The 22,856-nt window shown below is 40.1% G+C and overlaps 1 protein-coding gene across 5 annotated transcripts in view; it reads right to left on the reverse strand.

Moving 5' to 3' along the window:
* PBRM1 (polybromo 1) overlaps positions 1-22,856 on the reverse strand; it is a 137,438-nt gene that overhangs the window by 44,056 nt on the left and 70,526 nt on the right. For all 5 annotated transcript variants that reach the window (XM_021710875.1, XM_021710873.1, XM_021710872.1 and 2 more), the window contains one exon: positions 18,058-18,269. In XM_021710875.1, coding sequence (XP_021566550.1) covers positions 18,058-18,269 — 212 coding nt within the window. The remainder of the gene's footprint in view (positions 1-18,057; positions 18,270-22,856) is intronic.

Genomic DNA, 22,856 nt, shown 5'->3' on the forward strand with positions numbered 1-22,856 from the left:
AAAAAATCAGCCAGGCGTGGTAGCGTGTGCCTGTAGTTCCCAGCTACTTGGAAGGCTGAGGCGGAAGGATCGCCGGAGCCCCAGCAGGTCCGAGGCTACGCGTGTCTGGGTGACAGAGTGAGACTCCCAACCTCCAAAAAAAAAAAAAAAAAAAAAAAAAAAGATCGTATCATCAGCAAATATGGACAATTTGATCTCTTTTCCAATTTAGATGCCTTTTCTTTCTGTTGTTTTGGCTAGAATTTTCAATACTGTGCCGAATAGGAGTGGGCATTCTTGTCTTGTTCTAGTTCTTAGGGAAAGGGTTTTTCTTCCTTGCAACTATTGCTGTATTGAGGTCTATCTTGATCCACAGATCAAATATTTTCTTTACATATCTAGGTGCTTGGTTTGGGTGTATATATGCATGGAAGTGTTATGTCCTCTTGCTAAACTGATCTCTTTATTATTATATAATTTTTTGTCTCTTTTTTTACTGTTTTAGACTTAAAAGTCTGTTTTATATGCAGCTATTCCTGCTTGCTTTTGGTTTCAATCTGCATGGAATACATTTTTATAATCCTTTTTGTTTTCTGAGTCAAGTTCTCACTCTGCCACCCAGACTGGAGTGTAGTGGCATGATCATGGCTTACCACAGCCTCAAACTCCTGGGCTCAAGTGATCCTCCCATCTCAGTCTCATGAGTAGCTTGGACTTCAGTAGTGTACCATCACACCAAATTAAGATTTCAATTTTGTAGAAACGAGGTCTCATTATATTGCCCAGGCTGGTCTCGAACTCTTGGACTCAAGTGATCCTCCCACTTCAGCCTTTAATTTCAGTCTTTATTGTCTTTACAGGTGAGATAAGTTTCTGCAGCACTTAGAAAATCCATTTGGTATATATATATATACACATATATACATATGTATATATGTGTATGTGTGTGTGTGTATATATATATATATATATATATATATATGTATATATATATAAATTTTTTTTTTTTTAGTTGGTGTCTCACTCTGTTGTCCAGGCTTGGGTGCAGACCATTGGCACACCAATGGTCACCCCAGCATCAACCTGCTGGACTCCGGCAATCCTTCCACCTCAGACTTTCAAGTAGCAGATCTACAAGCATGCACGATCACGACTGGCTAATTTTTTACTTATTGTAGAGACAAGGTCTTGCCAAGTTGCCTGGGCTGGTCTCGAACCCGCAGGCCCAGGCAATTCACTTGCCTTAGCATCCCAAAGTGCTGGGATTACAGGCTGAGCCACTGAGCCTGGCCTGGTCTATATCTTTTAAGTATGAAATTTAGTCTACTTATATTCAACATTTTTAATATATGAAGCCTTATTCCTGTAATTTATTATTTGATTTCCAGTTGTCATGTATATCATTTGTTACTTTCACCCTTACTGTGTATCATTGTGGTTTGGTGGTATTCTGTAGTGGTAAAATTTAAATTTTTTCTCTTCCTATTTTGGGTATTTGCTCTATCAGTGGTTTTTATATTTGTGTGTGTTTTAATAATGGTAGTTATTGTCTTTTGCTTCTGGGTATAAAATTCCCTTACATGCTTTTTTTTTTTTTTTTTTTTTTTTTTGAGTTGGAGTCTCACTCTGTCGCCCAGGCTGGAGTGCAGTAGCATGCTCACAGCCACCCCAGCATTGACCTGCTGGACTCCAGTGATCCCTCCCTTACACATTTCTTATAGGGCAGTCTACTGAAGATGAATTCTTTCAATTTTTGTTTGTTTGGGAAAGGACGAAAAACGAATGACAATTCTGTGGGTACAGTATCCTTGGTCAGCAGTTTTTCCCTCTTTTCAGTAATTTGAATATATCATGCCATTCTTTCCGGCTTGTAAGTTTTCTGCTGAGAAAACTGCTGTTAGTCTAATGGGGGTTCCTTCTGACAATCTGACTATAACATGTCACAGAGAAGACCTTTTTGATTTTGTACCTATTTGAGGATCTTTGAGCCTCTTGAATCTGGATGTCTAAAGATCTTGCTGTACTTGGTAAGTTTTCCTCTATTATTTGATTAAATCAGTCTCCTAATCCTTTAGTTTCCTCTTTGCCTTCAGGGATACCAAAAGTTAGAGTATTTGGTTGCTTTATGATGTCCCATATGTCACCAAGCTTTGTTCCTTCTTTCTTATTTTTTGTTTTGTGTTACTGAGTTATTTCAAAAGGTCTATTATCGTTTATGAGATTCTTCTGTTATGTATCATTCATTCTTACAGCTTTCTAATCTATTTTGTAGTTCAATAAATTTTTCAGTTCCTGAATTTGTTGGGTCCTTTTAAAATGATATCTATTTAATAAAGTTCTCATTCATATCCCAATTGCTTTTCTGATTTCTTGGTAATGTTATTGAGAATATTTTCTATCTCATTGAACTTCTTTTTTTTTGAGTTGGAGTCTCAGTCACCCAGGCTGAAGTGCAGTGGCATGCTCATGACTACCACAGTCTTGACCTGCTGAGCTCAGGTGATCCTTCTGCCACAGTCTTCCAAGTAGCTGGAACATGACACCACATCTGGCTAATTTTTTGATTTACTCTATGGACAAGGTCTTGTTCAATTGCCCAAGCTGGTCTCAAACCTCTGGACTCAAACAATCCTCCTGCCTTCACCTCCCAAAGTGCTAGGATTATAGGCATGATTCACAGCACTGAGCCTGAACTTTTTGAATTCTTTTTCTAGAACTTCATACATTTATTTTTGATTGGGATTTGCTGCTGGAGAATTATTGGGTTCTACTAGAGTGTCATGTTTCCTTGCTGCTTCTTGTTTCCTGTGTCTTTATGTTGATGTCTGTACATCTGGTATAACAGTTAATTATTACAATGTTTTAAATTTGCTTCTGTAGGGGACTTTTTCCTGAAGCTATATCTATGCTATTTGTTGGACAGGAACACTTTGGTTTTAATTTTGGGTGTGTATGTGCAGTAGTGTAATCTTAGTATAATTTATTCTTCTGTAAACAGCATCAGTAGTGTCTGTGATTTCTTTGGTGGCTCAGATTCTTGGGACTCCATTGCAGTTTACTTGGATATGGGCATGGCAGCAGTGAGTTGAGCAAGTGAGTAGGTTCTTGAGGCCCTGGGCAATGGATGTGGCACATGTGATGGCAGTAGCAGTGGTAAGACAACCTCTGGGATCTAAGCAGTTCATAATGGTGTTGGCAATGGCTGTGAAAGGTTGGATAGGCTGCTTCCCAGACTCACTGGTGGCCCATGCAAGTGGGTGCCAGTTGTAATGATGGTGGCAGGTTAAATGGGCCTGTCCTTAGATCCTGGAAAAAATGCTCAGGTGCTACTGGTTGTGCAGTAAGCTGGGCAATCCAAAGGCCCCTGGATAGTACGCTTGGATAGTGGGGATGGGTGGAGACAGGGCAGGAGGACCTGTCTTCAGGCCACCCCACTGGTGGTACATGGAGGCACCGGATGTTGAAGGCAGGGATGGGTTGATCCCCAGGCCATTGGTAAAATGCTCAGGAAGGGATGGTTGTGGCTGCATTGGGCCATATCCGGGGAGGGTAAGTTTGCTTTCCCTGGGAGCAGTCGTAGACAGGAACCTGAAGGGGGTATGGGTTTCACTTACACCTGAGCCCAGTAGCAGCCTGCAGCTGTGGTGACAGTGAGCAGTGGAATTTGTCCTCAGGGCACGTGAAAATGCACTGCTGTCCTCTGCTGGGGAGAGGGGTAGGATCTCTGCCTGTGACTGCTGCCTTGGCCCTGGAAACAGGGCAGAATACAGACTAGAGGGGGCTGGAACAATATTCACAGCATATTTGCCAGTAGTAGACTCTACCTTAAGCAAAGAAATTACTTTGCTCATCCGTAAGAAGCAACTTCTCATCTGTCCAAACTTTATCATGAGATTTTAACTACTCAGTCACATTTTCAGGCTCCATTAATTCTTGTTATCTAGTTATTTTCTCCACTGAAGTCTTAAACTCCTCAAAATCATCCATGAGGAATGGAATCAACTTTTTCCAAACTCCTGTTATTGGTGACATTCTGATGTTTTCCTATAAATCATGAACGTTCTTAATGGCATCTAGAATGGCGAATCCCTTCCAGAAGGTTTTCGATTTACTTTGTCCATATCCACTAATGGAATCACTATCTATGGTAGCTGGAGAGTTTTATGAAATGTATTTCTTAAATAATATGACCTGAAAGTTGAAATGACTCCTTGATCCATGAGCTGCATAATGTTTTGTTAGCTGGCATGAAAACAACATTAATATACTTACACATTGCCATCAAAGCTCTTGGGTGACCAGGTACATTGGCAATGAGTAGTAATATTTTGAAAGAAATCTTTTTTTTTTTTTTTTTTTGAGAAGGAGGTCTCAATAGTGGGCTTCACATATTCAGTAAACCTTATTGTAAACAGATGTGCTATCATCCAGGCCTTGTTGTTCCATTTATAAGGCAGAGGTAGAGTAGGTATACCACAATTCTTAAGGACCCTATGATTTTTAGAATGGTAAATGAGCACTGACTTTCACTAAAGTCATCAGCAATATTAGCCACTAATAAAAGAGTCAGCCTGGCCCTTAAAGCCAGGCACTAACTTCTAACTAGAAAAGTACTAAATGACATCTTCTTCCAATAGAAAGCTGTTGCATCTACACTGAAAGTCTGTATTTAGTGTAGCCACTTTCATCAATTAACTTAGCTAGATCTTCTGGATACTTTGCTCAGCTTCTACATCAGCTCTTGCTGCTTCATTTTGAACTTTTCTGCTATAGAAATGGTTTCTGAACCAACCTCTTCTAGGCTCAAAACTTTTCTTCTGTGTCTTTCTCAAATCTCTCAGTCTTCATAGAATTGAAGAGTTAGGGTCTTGCTCTGGATTATACTTTGGCTTAACCAAATGTTATGGTTGATTTGATCTATCCAGACCGCTATAACTCTCTCCATATCATCAACAAGGCTGTTTTGCTTTCTAATCATCTGTGTGTTAACTGGAGTAGCACTTTTAATTTCTATCAGTAACTTTCCCTTTGCATTTACAATTTGGCTACTGTTTGGCACAAGAGGCCTAGCTTTTGGCCTATCTTGGCTTTTGACATATCTTCCTCACTAAGCTCAATCATTTCCAGCTTTTGATTTAAAGTGAGAAACATTTTACTTGGACACCTATGACTTGGACACATAGAAGGCACCATAGGGTAATTAATTGGCCTAATTTCAACACTGTTGAATCTCAGGGAATAGGGAGGTCCAAGGAGAGAGAGAGAGATGGGAGAATGGCCAGTTGGTGGATTGGTCAGAACACATACATCATTTATTGGTTAAGCTCGCTATATCTTATATGAATGTAGTTTGTGGCTCCTCAAAGCAAATGCAATTGTAGTATCAAAGATCACAGGTTACAGATCAATATAACACATATAATAATGAAATAAAATGACTTGCTACATGCAGAGTTGCCACAAACTTTCAATTTGTAAAAAGCACAATATTTGCAAAACACAATAAAACAAGGTATGCCTATATGATGTTTGACATGTCAGTTAGGTTAAGCTGTTTCATAGTGCTATTCATATCTTCCGTAGTTTTACTGAATTTTGATCTAGTTGTTCTATCAACTACTGAGAAAGAAGTATTGAGACTATAATTGTCCATATCTTTTCAATTCTGTCATTTTTTTCTTTCATGTATTTTTAGGGCTTCATTTAGTACCTAAATATTTAAAAATATTATGTTCCAAGTATGTTGACCCTTTTATCATTATGAAAAGTTCCTGTCTTTAGTATTATTTCTTCTCTTAAAATCTATTTTTTCTGTTATTAATACAGCCATTCCAACTTACTATGGTTATAGTTTGCATAGTGTATCTTTCCCCCTCTTTCTGACCTATTTCTGTTTTGGGATCTAAAGTGAGTGTCTTACAGACAGCATATAGTTGAATCTTACTTCTTAAATTTAGTCTGCAAATTTCTGTGTTTTGAGTGGAGTGCTTAGTCTACTCATATTTAATGTAATTATTGATATGACTGAATTCATGCCTGCCATTTTGCTATTTGTTATCTATATGTCTTACGTCTTTATGTTCCTCTTTTCCTCCTTTACTGTTTTCTCATATTAACTGTTAAGCAAGAATTTCTTTTCTGTATCATTTTAATTCCTGTGTTGACTTTTTTTTGGCTATTTATTTGTTTTCTGAATGGTTGCTCAAGGCATTACAGTATGCATCTCTTTTTTGTTTTTTGAGTTGGAGTCTCACTCTGTTGCCCAGACTGGAGTGCAGTGGCCGCTTCTGGCCACTGCAGCCTTGACCTGCTGGGCTCCAGTGATCCTTCCGCCTCAGTCTTCCAAGTAGCCGGAATTATAGGTGCGCGCTACCACGACCGGCTAATTTTTTGATTTATTGTAGAGATGAGGTCTTGCCAAGTTCCCCAGGTGGGTCTCGAACCCGTGGGCTCAGGCAATCTACTCACCTCAGCCTCCCAAAGTGCGGGATTACAGGCTGAGACACCGAACCTAGCCTACAGTATGCATCTTTACCTTATCACCATCTACTTAATTTTGTTAAATATCTAACTTAATTTCATGAAATATTGTGACTTTGTGCCAATATAGATAGCCCCATTCTCCTCTATTGCCTTTGCACTCTTAGTGTCTCATATATTACTTCTAAAATGTTATAAGCCTGTAAGTTATGTTGTAATTATTGCATTAGATAATCTAATGTTTTTAGAATAAAGATAAAAGTAAAAAACAAAAACTACACATACAGTCTTTAAATTTATCCACATATTTACCATTTCCAATGCTCTTCAGACGTTCTTGTAGATTTGTTACCACTTGGTGTCATTCTTTTAACATTTATTCTAAGGCAAGTCTGCCAGCAGTGAATTCTAGTTTTTATTTACTCGAGAATGTCTTTATTTTAACTTCATTTTTAAAGGACAGCTTCCACTAGATACATAAATCTTGGTTCATTTTTCCCTTTCAACATGTTGAATATCATTCCACTGCATTCAGACCTCCATTATTTCATATGACAAGTCAGTCATTAATCATATTATTGTCTTCTTGTACATGATAAGTCATTTGCTGCTTTCAAGATTTTCTCTTTCAGTAGTTTGATTTGATGTGTCTAAATGTGGTTCTCTTTGTGTTCACCTTACTGGGGGGGGGGGTGTCTTAGAGTTGAAAGTTAATGTTTTTCATCAACTTCAAGAAACCTATAAGCAGTGTTGTAATTATGTCTTATGTCTTATATATTCTCTTTTCTCCTCTGGGACTCTCATTATAGATATATTAGGAAACCTGACACCAGGGGTTGCTCCTGTCTGCATAAACAACGCAAATCAGCCACGATTTAGGTGAAGGTTGTACTCAGATACCTTAAGTTCACAAAAATTTACCCTCTGCTGATGGAGCTATGTATGGGTTGGGTGATGCATTTAAGGTTGTAGCCAATTTTCAAGTAACCCCTGGATTTTACTTTTCATCAGGTAATTTTGCATCTCCTCCCTGTGTGTGTAGTTTTCCAGTCAGCTGGAACTGTGTGGAAAGCTAATCTCAGCCCTTCGATGGCTCTCTAATTTTCAGAATAGTCTTTGACCTGGACCAACACCTCAGGCCAGCAAAGTTGCAGGTTTACTCCATGCATTTCTCCATCAACCACCTGTAGCTAACAAAGACACAGATCTTTCTCCCCTCATCCTGCCCAGATATACATTCACTAGCCTCCTGAATGAGTAGATCCCCTTTGGCAGCTAAGTTGCTGGTTTTTGCAGTTAGCCCTATGTTGGCAAAATTACTGTTCTCACCAACCAGGTTCCTTCTCTTCTTTGGATATGCCATTGCTTATAATAATCTGCTTATATATATTTACTTTGTTTTCTGGCTTGAGTAAAAACCTATGAAAGCGATTTGATACTAAAGACTAATATAACTTTTGGAAAGTTATGTATTCTAGGAATCTATGTGAACTCAAATGTTGTCAGAAATGATCGAATCTGTAATAAAAAGTTCCTGTTATTTAAATATTTCTAAATTCTGGCAAGTGACTCAAAGTGACATTTTTAGGTATGATATGGAGACCTGCTATTGTCTGTCCATATTGCCAGAGTCCCTAAAGAAGGGCATGGTAAGGGATTGAGTGCCCCCGTCCCGCACATAACCACATTCCTGGGAGGCAACAAAGGTGTGCGTCCCTTATCTGCTAGGCACTCCCAGTAAATAACTTCAAAGAATCCTTAACTTCCCTGCAGACTGTGCCCAATTAACTAAGAGAAATCAATTCCCATTTACTCCCTTTTCTTAGTAATCATAGGTTTGAATAATATAGCATCAAGGTAATCTTAAGTCTTGTGATTTGTACAACTTTTGTGTATAACAACATGTAACTGTGTATAATGTCTTAGGCCCTGTTAACTCCCTTTACAAGCTTGACTAACACTTCTGCTGAGTGTTACTGACAAAAAACTGTGAGATGCCTCTGCTAACTAACTGGTACTAGGAAATGTGAACCATAAAATGTATTACTGACAAAATGCAGCAGTAACTTAGGTTCCATACAGTGTTCTGCTAGTCATGTTGTCAATGTATAGGTACCAACAACCCTAAACCCATAAAAGCGGACTATAAAACTTAAAGGGTGAGCAGAACCATTTAAAAAAGACTTTGAGTCCAGTTTTGCTTCCTGGATTCGAACTCAGAAATAAACTTCTTTCTACCAGTTCCCTGCCCCTTTGATTTATTGGTATCGAGGGTCAGCAGCCAAGCGTTACTTGGACCATAACGATTTGGCAACCACGAAGGGATTTTGGTTGATAGGATCTTCTGATAGGAATGCCCTAGTAGCTGCCAGAGCCACTTTGTGCTCTGGGGACTCTCTAGAAAGAAGTCCAACTGACCAGGGCCAGTCTTTGATGAACTAGTAAGAAAGAGGCCTTACCAGGTACCAAATCTTGTAAAGTGGACATGCTTATTTGGTAAGCCAACCCTGGACATGCGCAGGGGGGTGGAGGAAACTTTCTCACTTGGGCTCTCTGGGGCCACTTTGTAGGCACCATAGAAACACTAAACTGATCTGTTAGTGCTTTTGTTGGGATATCCTTTTGTTTGTATTTGAATTTGCTAAGGAAGCCAGCTGGTTTGTTATTCTTTGCTTGATGGAACATGTCATATTTTTAAAAACTTGATTGGTGTACATTTCTTTTATGTTGTTTTATGTTTTCCTAAGTGTTGCTATCCCCCTTTGTTTGTGTAGTATTTATGCAGGCAGCAAAACCCCCCAGGAGAATAGGGAACTCCGCCCTTATGAAACAGACTCTGTACAAACAAACTCACTTGCTTAGGTGACTGAGGGACTTGCAAAGGTATCCAGGATCAATTCCCATGATGTGTAAGGGCCTCATAGGGACCTCTCCATTCTAGTCATAAGGGACTCTGCAGGCTCCAGAGGGCCCCAGGCTTGATCAGACACTCAGTGGACCTGAATCCACATTAGATCCTGGAAACAGTGATAGGAAGACTAGAAAGGGTTCAAAGGCAGATCGTCTAAGAGTTGAGAAGGGCTTGCAGTGTTCCTGAGGACTGCCCCATTAGAGGGATGCACATAAGGGCTGGTCACTGGGGGAGGCCTCTTGAGTGCTCTCGCACCCTGAAGGAAGACTGAGACTCCTAAGAGGCAGGGAGACGACTGACGGTGTCATGGCCAACAGGAGCTCCGTTCACAAGCAGTATACTTATGATCCAAAACACTTGCTCTGGAGATAGGGATTGCTTGCCAGTTCCACCTCATATTTACACTATCCTCAAACATAAGCCTACTCTGTCTGGCTTCCTATGTCTTATTTCTCCTGACCTGTCGACACTGTTTAAATCCTTATCCTTTAGTTTCAAAGATGTGCAAAAGGTGCCTGCTGTGTGTGCCTAATGCTACCAGTTATCTTGAATTCATTCCCAGGACCACCCCCTCTCCTTTTCTTAGCCTGCGTTCTCCTTCATGGGGTCCAAGGGAGTTCACTCTAATCCACCTATAAAGGAACACAGAAAATTCTCTTGTATGCTACTTTGCCTTTTGTCAACTCAGTACAAGTTGACGCTAATCTTGGAGGAAATAATTTTGCAATCTTTTTTTTTTTTTGAGTTGGAGTCTCACTCTGTCGCCCAGACTGAAGTGCAGTGGCCGCTCCCGGCCACCGCAGCCTCGACCTGCTAGGCTCCAGCGATCCTTCCGCCTCAGCCTTCCGAGTAGCCAGAATTACAGGCATGCACTACCACACCCAGCTGATTTTTTGATTTATTGTAGAGATGAGGTCTCGCTGCCCAGGTGGGTCTCGAACCCGCGGTCTCAGGCAATCCACTCATCTCAGCCTCCCAAAGGCGCGGGATTACAGTGAACCACCGAGCCCGGCAATTTTGCAATCTTATATAAAAAGGTAATCTCTTCTTTGTTTTCAAGTGCTAGCAGGCAGCTTACTTGGAAGTCTGTTTCTAAAGACTTGCCTAAAATTGTGATCAATTGTTTGTCCCTGTAAAACTGTTAAAAGGTCTCTTAGAAGCAAGTAGTATATTTCAAGACCCCATTTTAAAATTTAATGCTAGATAACACCACTGCTTGTACTGTAATGGTTTCTTTATAATTTTACGTCAGCACTCTGCAGCCGGAATTTTATTCAGTCAGGCTCTATATACTCAGATTAAGAAGGAAAAAGAAAACTCATTTAATGACCCTCTGTTATCTCAGGTGCTATCTTCTAGCACTCACTGGGGTGCCACAGGCAGAGACAGAAAGAGAGGAATCAGCTGCAGGGGCACCCCTCTACCTTGTAAGCCCATTTATCCTATGTCTCCGAAGGAATCCAGTCCTATGGGAACCACACGCAGTGGAACGGCATTCCACCCTCCTCCTGAACCAACGTATCCATTACAGGAGGTTGCAAATGGAAAGACAGGATGGGTGTACATTCCTTTTTCTGTAACAAATCTGGCACAATGCCACTTAAGATTAGGAAGTTTCTCAGAAAATTTTAAGGAATTTTAAACTCTAACCCTTGCCTCTGATCTAACTTGGTGTGATGTTAATGTTATTTACTCTACTTGCTGCACCCCAGAGTAGAAAAAGGGCATTTTTAAGGCAGCACAAACTCACACTGACATAATAGTTAAACAACAACAACCAGATAGGTATGCAGTTGAAACAGTAGCTGTTCCTAACACAGATCCCCAATGTAACTGCCAACAGGAAGGGGCCAATATGGCAAGAAATGATCATATGCTTGTGCGTATTCCGAGAGGCATAAAGAAACGTATAGCTGGCCTTGCACGGTGGCTCAGCCTGTAATCCCAGCAGTTTGGGAGGCTGAAGCGAGAGGACTACCTGAGCCCGGGCGTTCGAAACCAGCTTGGGCAACTTGGTGAGAACTCGTGTCTACAATAAATCACAAAAACTAGCCAGGCAACGTGGCACATCTGTAGTTCCAGCTACTTGGAAGGTTGAGGCGCAAGGATCAACTAAGCCCAGCAGGTTGAGACTGCAGTGGCCATGAGCGTGCCACTGCACTCCAGCCTGGGTGACAGAGTGAGACTCCCACTCCAAAAAAAAATAAATAAATGAATAATGAATAAATGAATAGTCAAATCTGTTAAATAAATAAATGAATAGTCAAATCTGTTAATTATGCCACGGTAAAAAAAAAACACAAAAAACAAAAAACAAAAACCACATAGAGTCCAGATGATAATCCTGCTCTTTTTCCAAGAAAGGTTAGTTAAAACTATTAAAAAATAAGTCAAATCTAGACATTAATATGCTGGAAGAACAAATCTTCCTAGAAACTCTTTCATCAGCCAACTAGCTCCGGATAACTGGAAAAAGCTTCAAAAGCTAGAGTTGGAACTGCAAACACCAAGTCTCCAATTAATAGAGGAGGTGTTTAAGGTTTTCAACAACTGAGACACTGAAAAAAAAAAGAGAAAGACTTCAAGATGAACACTACAAGACATAAAACAGGAAGATCTATTGGTAGAGATTCAGTCACCCAAAGAAGACCCTATAAAAATAAACCTGCTAAGGGGGATGGTATTGGTTGCTATGAATGTGGTCAGTCTGGGCACCAGAAGCACAATTGTTCTCAAAGCCCTAAGCCCCGAGGACCTTGTCCAATATGCAGACTAGAAGGCCACTGAAAGAGCTGGTATGGCCTCTCCCAAAGAGGAGGGGGAACACCTAGCTTGGTAATGGAGGTCACTGATTCAAGGGGACCAAGGACTACGGCTCAGCCCAGTGCTCTGTTTGCCATCACCCCAGAAGATTCCTGAGTATGGATGTGGTTGGGGTCCAAATTAATTTCTTAACTGATACTGAAGCTAAGTTTTCAGCTCTTATGTTCATGCTGAACCTTTCTCCTGACATCTGCTCCCTAGTGGGAGTTGAGGGTATTCCAAGAGTTAGACGTTACACCTAACCTCTAATCAGAAGTTACTAAGATGTTAATTCAAATTATGAATGTAAAAAGTTATCTATAAAAAAGAAAGGGGCAACCTCTTCAGGTCCCCTCCCACTGTGGGAGCTTCTCCATTCTCTCAATAAATCCTGCTTTCTCACTTTCCAGCTGTCCGTGTCCCTCATTCTTCTTGGGCATGAGACAAGAAGACTCTTGACCCTGAAGAGCTGCAACCTGAAGAGTTGAAGAAGATCGTTGGAGCCGAACATGCAACCCAGAGGCTGGCTTGTCAGCCGATGGAGCCAGCTGAACCAGGAGAGCTGCCGGAAGAAGGCGAGACTCCGAAGCTCAGACACCCAGGGGGCTAGACTTGCCAGTCCATTAGAGCCAACACTCCAGGGGCTAGGCTGCCAGTCCACTGAATCGCAACACTCTCAGAGCTTGGCTTGCCAGTCCATTAGAGCTGACTCTTCTGGGGCTGGGCTTATCAGCCCCTTGACAACCCTCTCTGGGGCTTGGCTGACTGACCCATTGAACTGACACTCTTGAAGCCCAGGCTGACCTGAAAAATCCGCATCAGTTTTTGCACCTAAACATGGTTCTGGTTCTCGACGGCAGGAGTGAAAGTGTGGAGTCTAGAAGAAGTTGCCTCAGCTGACCCGGAAGAGCATACAGAATCAAACTAAAGTTGGTAAAAGATAAGTGCCACTAATTAACTGCCTATGAATTTCCTCCTTATACCTATACTTGCTGCTTTTGTTTTCATTTTGATTTGTACTGTTAGATGTCTCTGTCCAGGGCCCCTTAATCCTGAGCATCCATGGGATTGTTTTCTTCCCTAGAAGCCTCCCTCACAGGAACAAGCACAATGCCTATCTTGCTTCCTGTTTTTAGAATCATTAGTCCTAGCTTCTTATAAGCACCCTATCTCACCCTCTATTATGTACATGGCTCAACAGGGTAATTATTCAAACTTTGGATATACTCAAGGGGGAATGTGGAGAAACACGCACATTATTAAATGAAACTTGTTGCTTCCATATTAACACTTCTTCCCAAGTAAAAGAGGCTTTACAGGTTATATAAAGCAATAATAAAATCATTGACTCTTTACAGGAACAGTTTCAGGACCCATTTGGTTACAATCTTTTTTTATCCTCTAGGGATTTCCAATATATGGACATGGGTTTTTCCCTTAATAGCTCTTTTTGTTGTATTGCTTGTGTTTGGTCCATGTATAGTTAACCTCCTTGTAAAATTTGTTTCTTCTTGCCTACAGAGGACCTTTAGATCACCCTCCAGAGATCCCTAGCTGTCCTTATATAACACCCATGATCTGCAGGAAGTAGCCAGGCAGGTCATTGTCCTTACTCCCTAAGGGAGTTAGGGTTACTACTCCAGAGGGGGGAATGAGACAGAAGATGGCTAGGAAAAGGCTAGGCAGAAGACAAGAGGGTCCTCTGGTAACAATGTGGCAAATTCCCAGCAGGCCACTCAGACTCAACATTGGTAAAGAAGCCTCTCAAGCTAGAGCTTAAGAACTCACTGCTGGAATTGAAAAGCAATCAATCAGCTCACCATTAGGCTCCTACCTCCTGCCAACTGGTCCTTAACACTGACCAATCAGAACAGCTAGTGCTCACAGCTAGTTCTAGCCAACTGGCTTGGACTTAGGGCTATATAAGCAACAGGTTTTTGGCCCCAGACAGGCAACGCCTTCAGATCCCCTCCCACTGCGGGAGCTTCTCTGTCCTCTCAATAAATTCTGCTTTCTCAAACAACAACAACAACAACAACAGAAAATCGGAGGGGGTAGGGAAGGGAAACCAAAAAAAAAAAAAAAAAAAAAGAGAGAGAGAGAGAGAAAATAAACCAGAAAGCTAAAGGGAAAATGTAAAGAAAGTTGTTAACATGAAAGTATGTTTTTGGTAAGAAAGGATATAAGGAAAAAGAATAATTTTGTTCAAGAAACGATCTTATATGATAAATTTTTGTAAATAATAGAGTGAGTGGTTATTTAGGAAAGAAGGAAAAGAATAGAACAATATAAGAAGGATCAAGTATGTTGAATAATGGCATGTGGATGTATTAAGACAGTATGTGGAAGGTTTGTGGAAAGGAGTATGTGATAGGAATTCTATGAACAATCAAGTGTACAAAACAAAACAAAAAAACCCAAAAAACAAACCTAGTTATGTCTATGAATTAACCATTAATATCAGTCACTAATGTTAGGCCAAAATGCCATTATGTCAAAGTAACAGTACTTTTTAAAACACTAATCAGTTAACCTACAATGTTAACACCAGTAAAACAGAATGCTGTCATTTTGTCTAAGTCTGCTGTGCATTGGTTAAATATCATTTCTGCTAAATGCTTTAAAATATAAAACTTTGCTTCTGTAACACTTTTTGTACTTAAGTTGTCAGTAATCATATATTTAAATTCAAACTGTTAAAGGTTTATATCGGACTAGACACATAGTCAAGTTAGCTAAAATCTAAGAGGTGTCATTCAGTGCAAATTGCTATCAACTTTATAATCTTCTAGAACTCTTATTAAAAACTTCTGTGCTCATGAGGATCGCTAATCCAGTGTAGAATTGCTAATAGAACAAGGGTTAATTGCATAAACTAAGTTAATAAAAACCAAAATAATTTTATAACTTCTTTATTTAAAGTATTACTAATTATTTTTGCTATATTTTCCAGAGTCAAAAACTTTTTCTTGGAACAATTTACAGCCCCCCCTTCAAATAAGAACAGTATGGTTTTGTAAGCAAAAGTTAAAACATATATTTTTCTATTGTAATGATTATAAGCCTGCTAAATTTTGGTCCATGTCTCTTTAACTGTCTGGTTAGAATTCAGCAATTTCATCTCTACACAATGGTCATGCAAGGCTCCCAGTCAGTGCCTGCAAACGATGCCACTGCTGAAAGACATCTGGACACCTTAAATAAGACAAGAAAAGATTTTCGATCTCTGGCTAGACAGGACTACATCCACTACCAGCTTCGAAGTAGCTATAGAAAATGGACCTTCACCCCTCAGCTCCCCATATAATTATGGGATCAAAAATCTCTAAGGGGAAATTGAGGCAGGGTAGCTAGCATAGGTAGATGAGATAGATGAGATAAATTTCCCATAGGTAGGATTTAGAAGGCATTCAGACATTTTAAAAATTATATTTTACTGCAGGCCAAATGGCAGCCTATTCTACCCCCTCAGCAAATCCAAATAAAACTCCATTAGATGTAAGACTAGGACAGTCCAACCTTTCAATTCACTGTTTAGCATCATAATCACTAGAAATCTTTCATAGACACAAGTAAACTGAATACAGGTATATGGTATTGCATTGCTCAGGGTCCAAGTCAGTCTCTGAAGTGGGACTAATTTAAGTAACTTTAAAATTGTTTATGATAGGCCTTTTTCCTACACCTATGAAGGAAATGGAGCCACAGGCACAAAACATGATATACTCATTAAAAAAAAAAGTCCATTTGGAACAAAGTTTAACCAAAGTTCATAAGCATGCTTTCTCTAGAAACTTCCTGAGCCACAGAGAACCCAGCCATCCCCTTCCACCCATGGGAGCAAGTGCTGTTAAAGGACTGGAGAGAGGGTTCAAGCAAAAAACAGCTGTGAGAAAAAGTGGAAGGGACCATATGACATCCTACTCATCTCTTCTACTGCATTAAAGCTTGTGGGCATCAAGCCTTGAATACACCATGTATACGCCTGATTGGAGCACCACAGTCTCAGTGGAAAGCAAAACCAATACAGGACTTAAAGCTGCTGTTTAAGAAGGCAGCATTACACAGCTACTCCCATGATAGATATCATGGCTTCAACTGACAGTGGGGAAATGATATGGAGACCCACTATTATCTGTCCATATTGCCAGAGCTCCTAGAGAAGGGCATGGCAAGGAACTGAGCGGGTCTACACATAACCACATTCCTGGGAGGTAACAAAAGGTGTGCTTCCCTTATCTGCTAGGGACTCCCAGTAAATAACTTCAAAGAATCCTTAACTTCCCTGAAGACTGTGCCCAATTAACTGAGAGAAATCAATTCCCATTTACTCCCTTTTCTTTCTTTCTTTCTTTTTTTTTTGAGTTGGAGTATCACTGTCACCCAGACTGGAGTGCAGTGGCCGCTCCCGGCCACCGCAGCCTCGACCTGCTGGGCTCCGGTGATCCTTCTGCCTCAGCCTTCCAAGTAGCTGGAACTACAGGCGCATGCTACCACGACCGGCTAATTTTTTTGATTTATTGTAGAGATGAGGTCTTGCCTGCCCAGGCGGGTCTTGAACCCGCGGGCTCAGGCAATTCACTCACCTCAGCCTCCCAAAGGCGCGGGATTACAGGCTGAGCCACCGAGCCCGGCTACTCCCTTTTCTTAGTAATCATAGGTTTGAATAATATAGCATCAAGGTAATCATAAGTCTTGTGATTGGTATAACTTTTGTGTATAACAATATGTAACAATATGTCTTAGGCCCTGTTTATTCCCTTTACAAGTTTGACTAACACTTCTGCTGAGTGTTACTGATAAAAAGGTGTGAGATGCCTCTGGTAACTAAATGGTACCAGGAAATGTGAACCATAAAATGTTACTACTGACAAAATGCAGCTGTAACTTAGGTTCTACACAATGCTCTGCTAGTCATGTAGTCAATGTATAGGTACCAACAACCCTAAACTCATAAAAGTGGATTGTAAAACTTAAAGGGTGAGCAGAACCATTTTAGAAAAACCTCAAGTCCGGTTCCGCTTCCTGGATTTGAACTCAGAAATAAACTTCTTTCTACCTGTTCCCTGCCCCTCTGATTTACTGGTATCAAGGGAGGAGTTACTCAGACTGTAAAAGGTTAACACAATTAAAATATAACTTTTATCCTAGGTATGTACTTTAACCAAAATATCTACTTGTCTGGCCCAAAGTATATAGGAAGAAAGCAATGCTATTGGATGACATGGCAGAAACTTTATGAACTCACTACTGAGAATGCTTTCTAGTCCCAATTAGACCCCTTAGGGTTTTTGTTTGTTTGTTTTTTGAGTTGAAGTCTCACTCTGTCGCCCAGGCTGGAGTGCAGTGGTATGATCATGGCCACTGCAGCCTCGACCTGTTGGGCTCAGGTGATTCTTCCGCCTCAGCCTTTCAAGTAGCTGAAACTACAGGTGTGAGCTACCAACCTGGCTTATTTTTTTATTTATTGTAGAGATGAGGTCTCACCAAGTTGCCCAGGCTGGGCAACTTGAGCTCAGGCAATCCTCTCGCCTCAGCCTCCAGAAAGTGCTGGGATTACAGGCTTGAGCCACTGTGCCCAGTTCCCATTATATTTTCATACTAAAACAGTATATGTTTTATATAAAATAGTATAAGTTCCATACTTTTGAATTAAATGACCTTGTTCTTGGAATACTAAGGTAACAGCTATGTCACAGGTAACATTCAGTCTTGCCCAGTCTCATAATGATTGTACTAAAGTGATAATGATAAAAACAGTGAAACAGTCAATACCCTGAGTCCTCATTCACACAGACAGGATTCTTTTTCCATAGCTACTTGTGAGATCAGCTAGAACATAGTCTAATACTTCATCATATTTAATAAAATGAAAAGAAACCAACCTCTTTTTTCTTCTTCTCGTTTTAGTTTATCTTCCTCTATTTCTTTTGGCAATTTTTCCTTTCTCTCTTTCTCCACATCATTGTGCAAATGTTTTGTGGTATAGCTGAGTGCTGGTGAAAGAAGGATCTCTCCATTTTTGCAGAGTTCATCACGAATTTTAATAAAAAACTGCTGAAGTTCTACCGCATCCTCATATATTTCAGAATCTGTCCTATAACGGCAACAAGAGTATTCAATTACACACAAGCTGCTTCTTTTAAACATTCAATTGTATGTTAAATTCTACTTGAATATGCTAAGTGATATATTTCTGTACAGTTCTATGAAGGGTATCTTCTCGAAGTTTGTTAGAACAGAATCTGGGTGCTACGGGGACCGTTATGCTCATATTTCCCTTTACTCAACAGTTCCCTTTACTTTAAGGCTCACTCTTTGAATAGTTCATGTAAAAGGAAAGGCCTCATACATTTTCCCTTGGAGATACATAGAATATGTGTTAATTGGTTTTGGCAAAGGAAGGTGATTGTCAGAATCAAGAACTGTATCAAGGCTGCACAATATGTCCAACATTTACTTGCATCTAATCTTTGGATTGATTTTTACTTTCTCTTAATTGTAGACCAACGTATTACATGAAATGTAAACAAAAGATTTAGGCTATGCCCACTTTTTTCATTTTGATCCTACATCATGGTTGCCTAGGCTGGTAGGACCCAGGGAGTATTTGAACCTAAATTGCAAAGCCATGAGGGCATCCTATAATGGTTACAGGTCTCAGAGTTAGTGTTCATTTTATTTTCCCAGTAACAACTGTATAATTCTGGGGAACTGGCAGAGGCAACATAGTGAAAGACAGAAAAAAAAGAAATGATGCCATATTCACAACTTTTCTAAGACTTTTTCTTCATTTATAAAATAAGGGGTCAGACACAGTGGCTCAGGCCTATAATTCCAGCATGTCGGGAGGCCAAGGCAAGAAGATCACTTGAGGACAGCAGTTTGAGACCAGCTTGAGCAACACAGTGAGCCCTAATCTCGACAAAAAATCAAAAAATATTAGCCACCTGTAGTTCTACCTACTCAAGAGGCTAGGAGTTGAGCCCAGGAGTCTGAGTTTACAGAGAGCTATTGTCACACCACTGCACCTGGACGACAGATCAAGAACTTGTCTAAAATAAAAATTTAAAAAATAATAAAATACACAAACTAGGCGAAATAAAGTTTAGAATTTAGACTGGAAGAATATTTACTATTATCTCTAATCTACTATGGTCTGAAAATGGAACTAAAAATACAGGTATCTAAAAAAATTATTCCCAGAACTAACCACAATGACTTAGTAGTTATGGAGACAATCTGGTTAGGGGAGTATGGCAGTACATGTGTAGCAAGTCAAGTTAGACAACTACTGAAACTTGCCACTAGAGAATTATACTTTAGTGAAGTCCCAAAATTGCCCCAAGAATTCAGCAACGTGAATTGGCAAACAATTAAAAAACATTATCAATAGCATAAATGGGTATTTCTAGAAAGGTTCTAAACATTTTTAGGGGGTTGTAAAAATGTTAATACTAGTAGAAAAGCAGTAAAAATAAAACCATGGGAAGAAACCCTTAAGACACAATTTTAATGTCTATTTTCTGATCAGATATATCTGAAACTTATTCATTTGAAATTAAAATTCATTTTATAATATCGTACAATTTTAAGTATAAAATTAGAAGTGAAAACACATTTCCCCTGAATTCATGGTACATCAAAAGGGTAGACTCATAATTCTATCATATCACATGGTTTTGAAATGAAAGTTCTCCACAAGAGTCACTAAACACCTAGTATATCCTATTTTGTTTTATTTATTCAAAGTACTATGAAGAATTTGTTAATTTAAGAGGTCAGGTAGTCACTGAAAGTGTAAAAACAAAAATTCAAGATGGAAAAAGAACTCAAATTCCCCTCAATTGGTAGGTAATTTTTTTATACAAGGCAGACAGCCATTAAAAAGAAATACAAGCAGGGACTTGTATTTCTTTTTAATGGCTGTCTGCCTTGTATAAAAAAACCCGGAAATTATTTACTAAAAATTGTGTATTTAGCAGGGCTCGGTGGCTCAGCTTGTAATCTCACACCTTTGGGAGGCTGAGGTGAGTGGATTGCCTGAGCCCGTGGGTTCGAGACCCGCCTGGGCAGCGAGACCTCATCTCTACAATAAATAAAAAAATCAGCCAGGCGTGGTAGCACATGCCTGTAATTCTGGCTACTCAGAAGGCTGAGGCAGAAGGATCACTGGCGCCCAGCAGGCAAGGCTGCAGTGGCCGGGAGCGGCCACTGCACTCCAGTCTGGGCGACCGAGTGAGATTCAAACTAAAAAATTGTGTATTTACTCTTACATGTTTAAACTTCAGTCACGTTCAAAGTACTCTCCGTTTGATGTAATATACCTATAGAGATGCTTTTTCCACTGTTCAAAATAGTTTGTGAACTCATCAATTTTGATGCCTTTTAGTGCTTCTGCCATTTTTTGTTTCACCTCTTCCACATCAGCAAAACATTTCCCTTTGAGGACTTTTTTCATCAAGGGAAACAAAAAAGGTCTTTTGGGACAAGACTGGTGAATAGGAAGGATGGAGCAGGGGAGTAATGCTGTTTTTGGTCAAAAACTGCTGAACACTCAGCACAGTGTGAGCAGGTGCATTGCAATGGTGGAAGAACCAGTCACATCTTTGCCCCAACTCGGACATCTCTTCTGCAAATTGTGATGCAACGTTCTCAAAACTTTCAGATAAAAACTTTGACTGAACATATGATCTGGAGGAAGAAATTCTCGGCATACTATAAGGGCTCCATTCTCCAAAAGATAATTCCTGGTTTTTTTGGGATCTCCCTGATGATTAAAATTACAGGAGACTCCTGATGCTTTCCTTGTCCTTGTCTTCCCATAGGTCCTTCTTAATTGCAGGGGAGTCAGAACACTAAATCCAGGAATACTGCCTGCAGATTAGGAAAGCCAGCAGTCAACTGGCATGAATCAGCACTGTAGTTACTGAATACTAATGATGGAAAAACCACTGATACTTGAATGAACTTTTCTCTTCTGTTATGTCTCACTGCTCAGAACCCTTCTATTTCAAGATGTAAAATCCTAGGTGACACTGGGTAGCAGTGGTAGGTAGTGGTAAATGGTGATGAAACATGAACACTCGTAGAGATCAACATGGAATCTACTGTATGTGGATTTCATTGAATTCATGAACTGAATATTCCTGGGACGCTTATCCTCATTATTGGCAATAAAGGCATTAATTCATCATTCACTAAATTGATGCATCCTCATCAATTTTCATTCTGTACTGTAAGCAGTCATAATACTAACATAACGAACACAAGAATGGCTTCACTTATGCTTTTCTTTTCTTTTTGAGTTAGAGTCTCACTCTTTCGCCCAGGCTGGTCTCACCAAATTGCCCAGGCTGGTCTCAATCCCCTGGGTTCAGGCAATCCTCTCACCTCGGCCTCCCAAAGTGCTGGGATTATAGGCATGAGCCACTGTGCCCAGCCTCACTTATGCTTTTCTTTAATTTTTTTCCCCCTACCACTAGACTAGAAGGGACCCCTTATGTTTTTCAACAAGCTCTGGGCATGAGAGCAAAACTATGTGCATGACAGTCTCATATAAATACATCTTGGACTCTATCTCCCAGGCATCAAAAGCAAAAGCCAACCATGTTAGTGATGGGAGAATGAAAAGAGACCATTTCCTAGAGATACAAATTTTCTTAATTCTTTAAAGAAACATGTCATCTATACAACATAAACAAAGCTCCTAATAACCTAGGAGACAAATACTCTTTAGAAGACTCACAGAACTAACCCCAAGATGTAATGGGGTTGGGGAAGGAGGGGGAGAAGAAAGTGGCTTTAGAGCTAAGGATTACTTAAATAAATAAGAACAAGAATTGGAAGTCTAAGCTCAATAAAGCAGAGGTTGTCTGTTTCATCCATTGGCGTATTCCATGCATCTACAACATATTAATTAACCGGTGTCAATCAATACAAATTTCTTGAATAAATAACTCCAGCAGCTTTCGATTGCAAGATGTCCCCCATCTTTCCCTTTATGTCTATCCTATTGTTGAAGAACCGTATTGTTAAGGACCATTCCCTTTTTATTTTTTTGAGTTGGAGTCTCACTCTGTTGGAGTGCAGTGGCATGCTCACAGCCACCACAGCCTCGACCTGCTGGATTCAGGTGATCCTTCTGCCTCAGCCTTCCAAGTGACTGGAACCACAGGCATGCGCCACCACATCCGGTTAATTTTTTAATTTATTGTAGACACGAGGTCTCGTCAAGTTGCCCAGGCTGGTCTTGAATCCCTGGGCTCAGGCAATCATCTTGCCTCCACCTCCCAAAGTGCTGGAATTACAGGCATTAGCCACCACATCCAGCTGAGGACCATTTCTTAAATGCATCACTTATAAGCTTCTGGCCCAACCCTACCCATCTCTTGAACACACTATATTCATCTCCTAACTCTATGCCTTTGCTCACAACACTCATTTTATTTGAAATATCTCTCCCCGGCTCATTTGAATCTTACCCATTCTCCTATTCTTTCCTGATGTCTCATACCTTTTTAGAAGAACTCTAGTCCATGGAGTTCCTTATGTTACTGTCTTTACTAAATATCAGGTTGTGATATGTTCTCTTATGTCTGGAATTATTTTTCTCTTAGCATAGGTCCTGTCCCATTTGTCAGAATTCAAGCTCTTAAGGCTGAGTACGGTGGCTCATCAGTAA

Source organism: Carlito syrichta, unplaced genomic scaffold (genome assembly GCF_000164805.1).
Source record: "Carlito syrichta isolate Samal-C Ts95f unplaced genomic scaffold, Tarsius_syrichta-2.0.1 Scaffold301625, whole genome shotgun sequence".
In the NCBI taxonomy this organism is placed as follows: domain Eukaryota; kingdom Metazoa; phylum Chordata; class Mammalia; order Primates; family Tarsiidae; genus Carlito; species Carlito syrichta.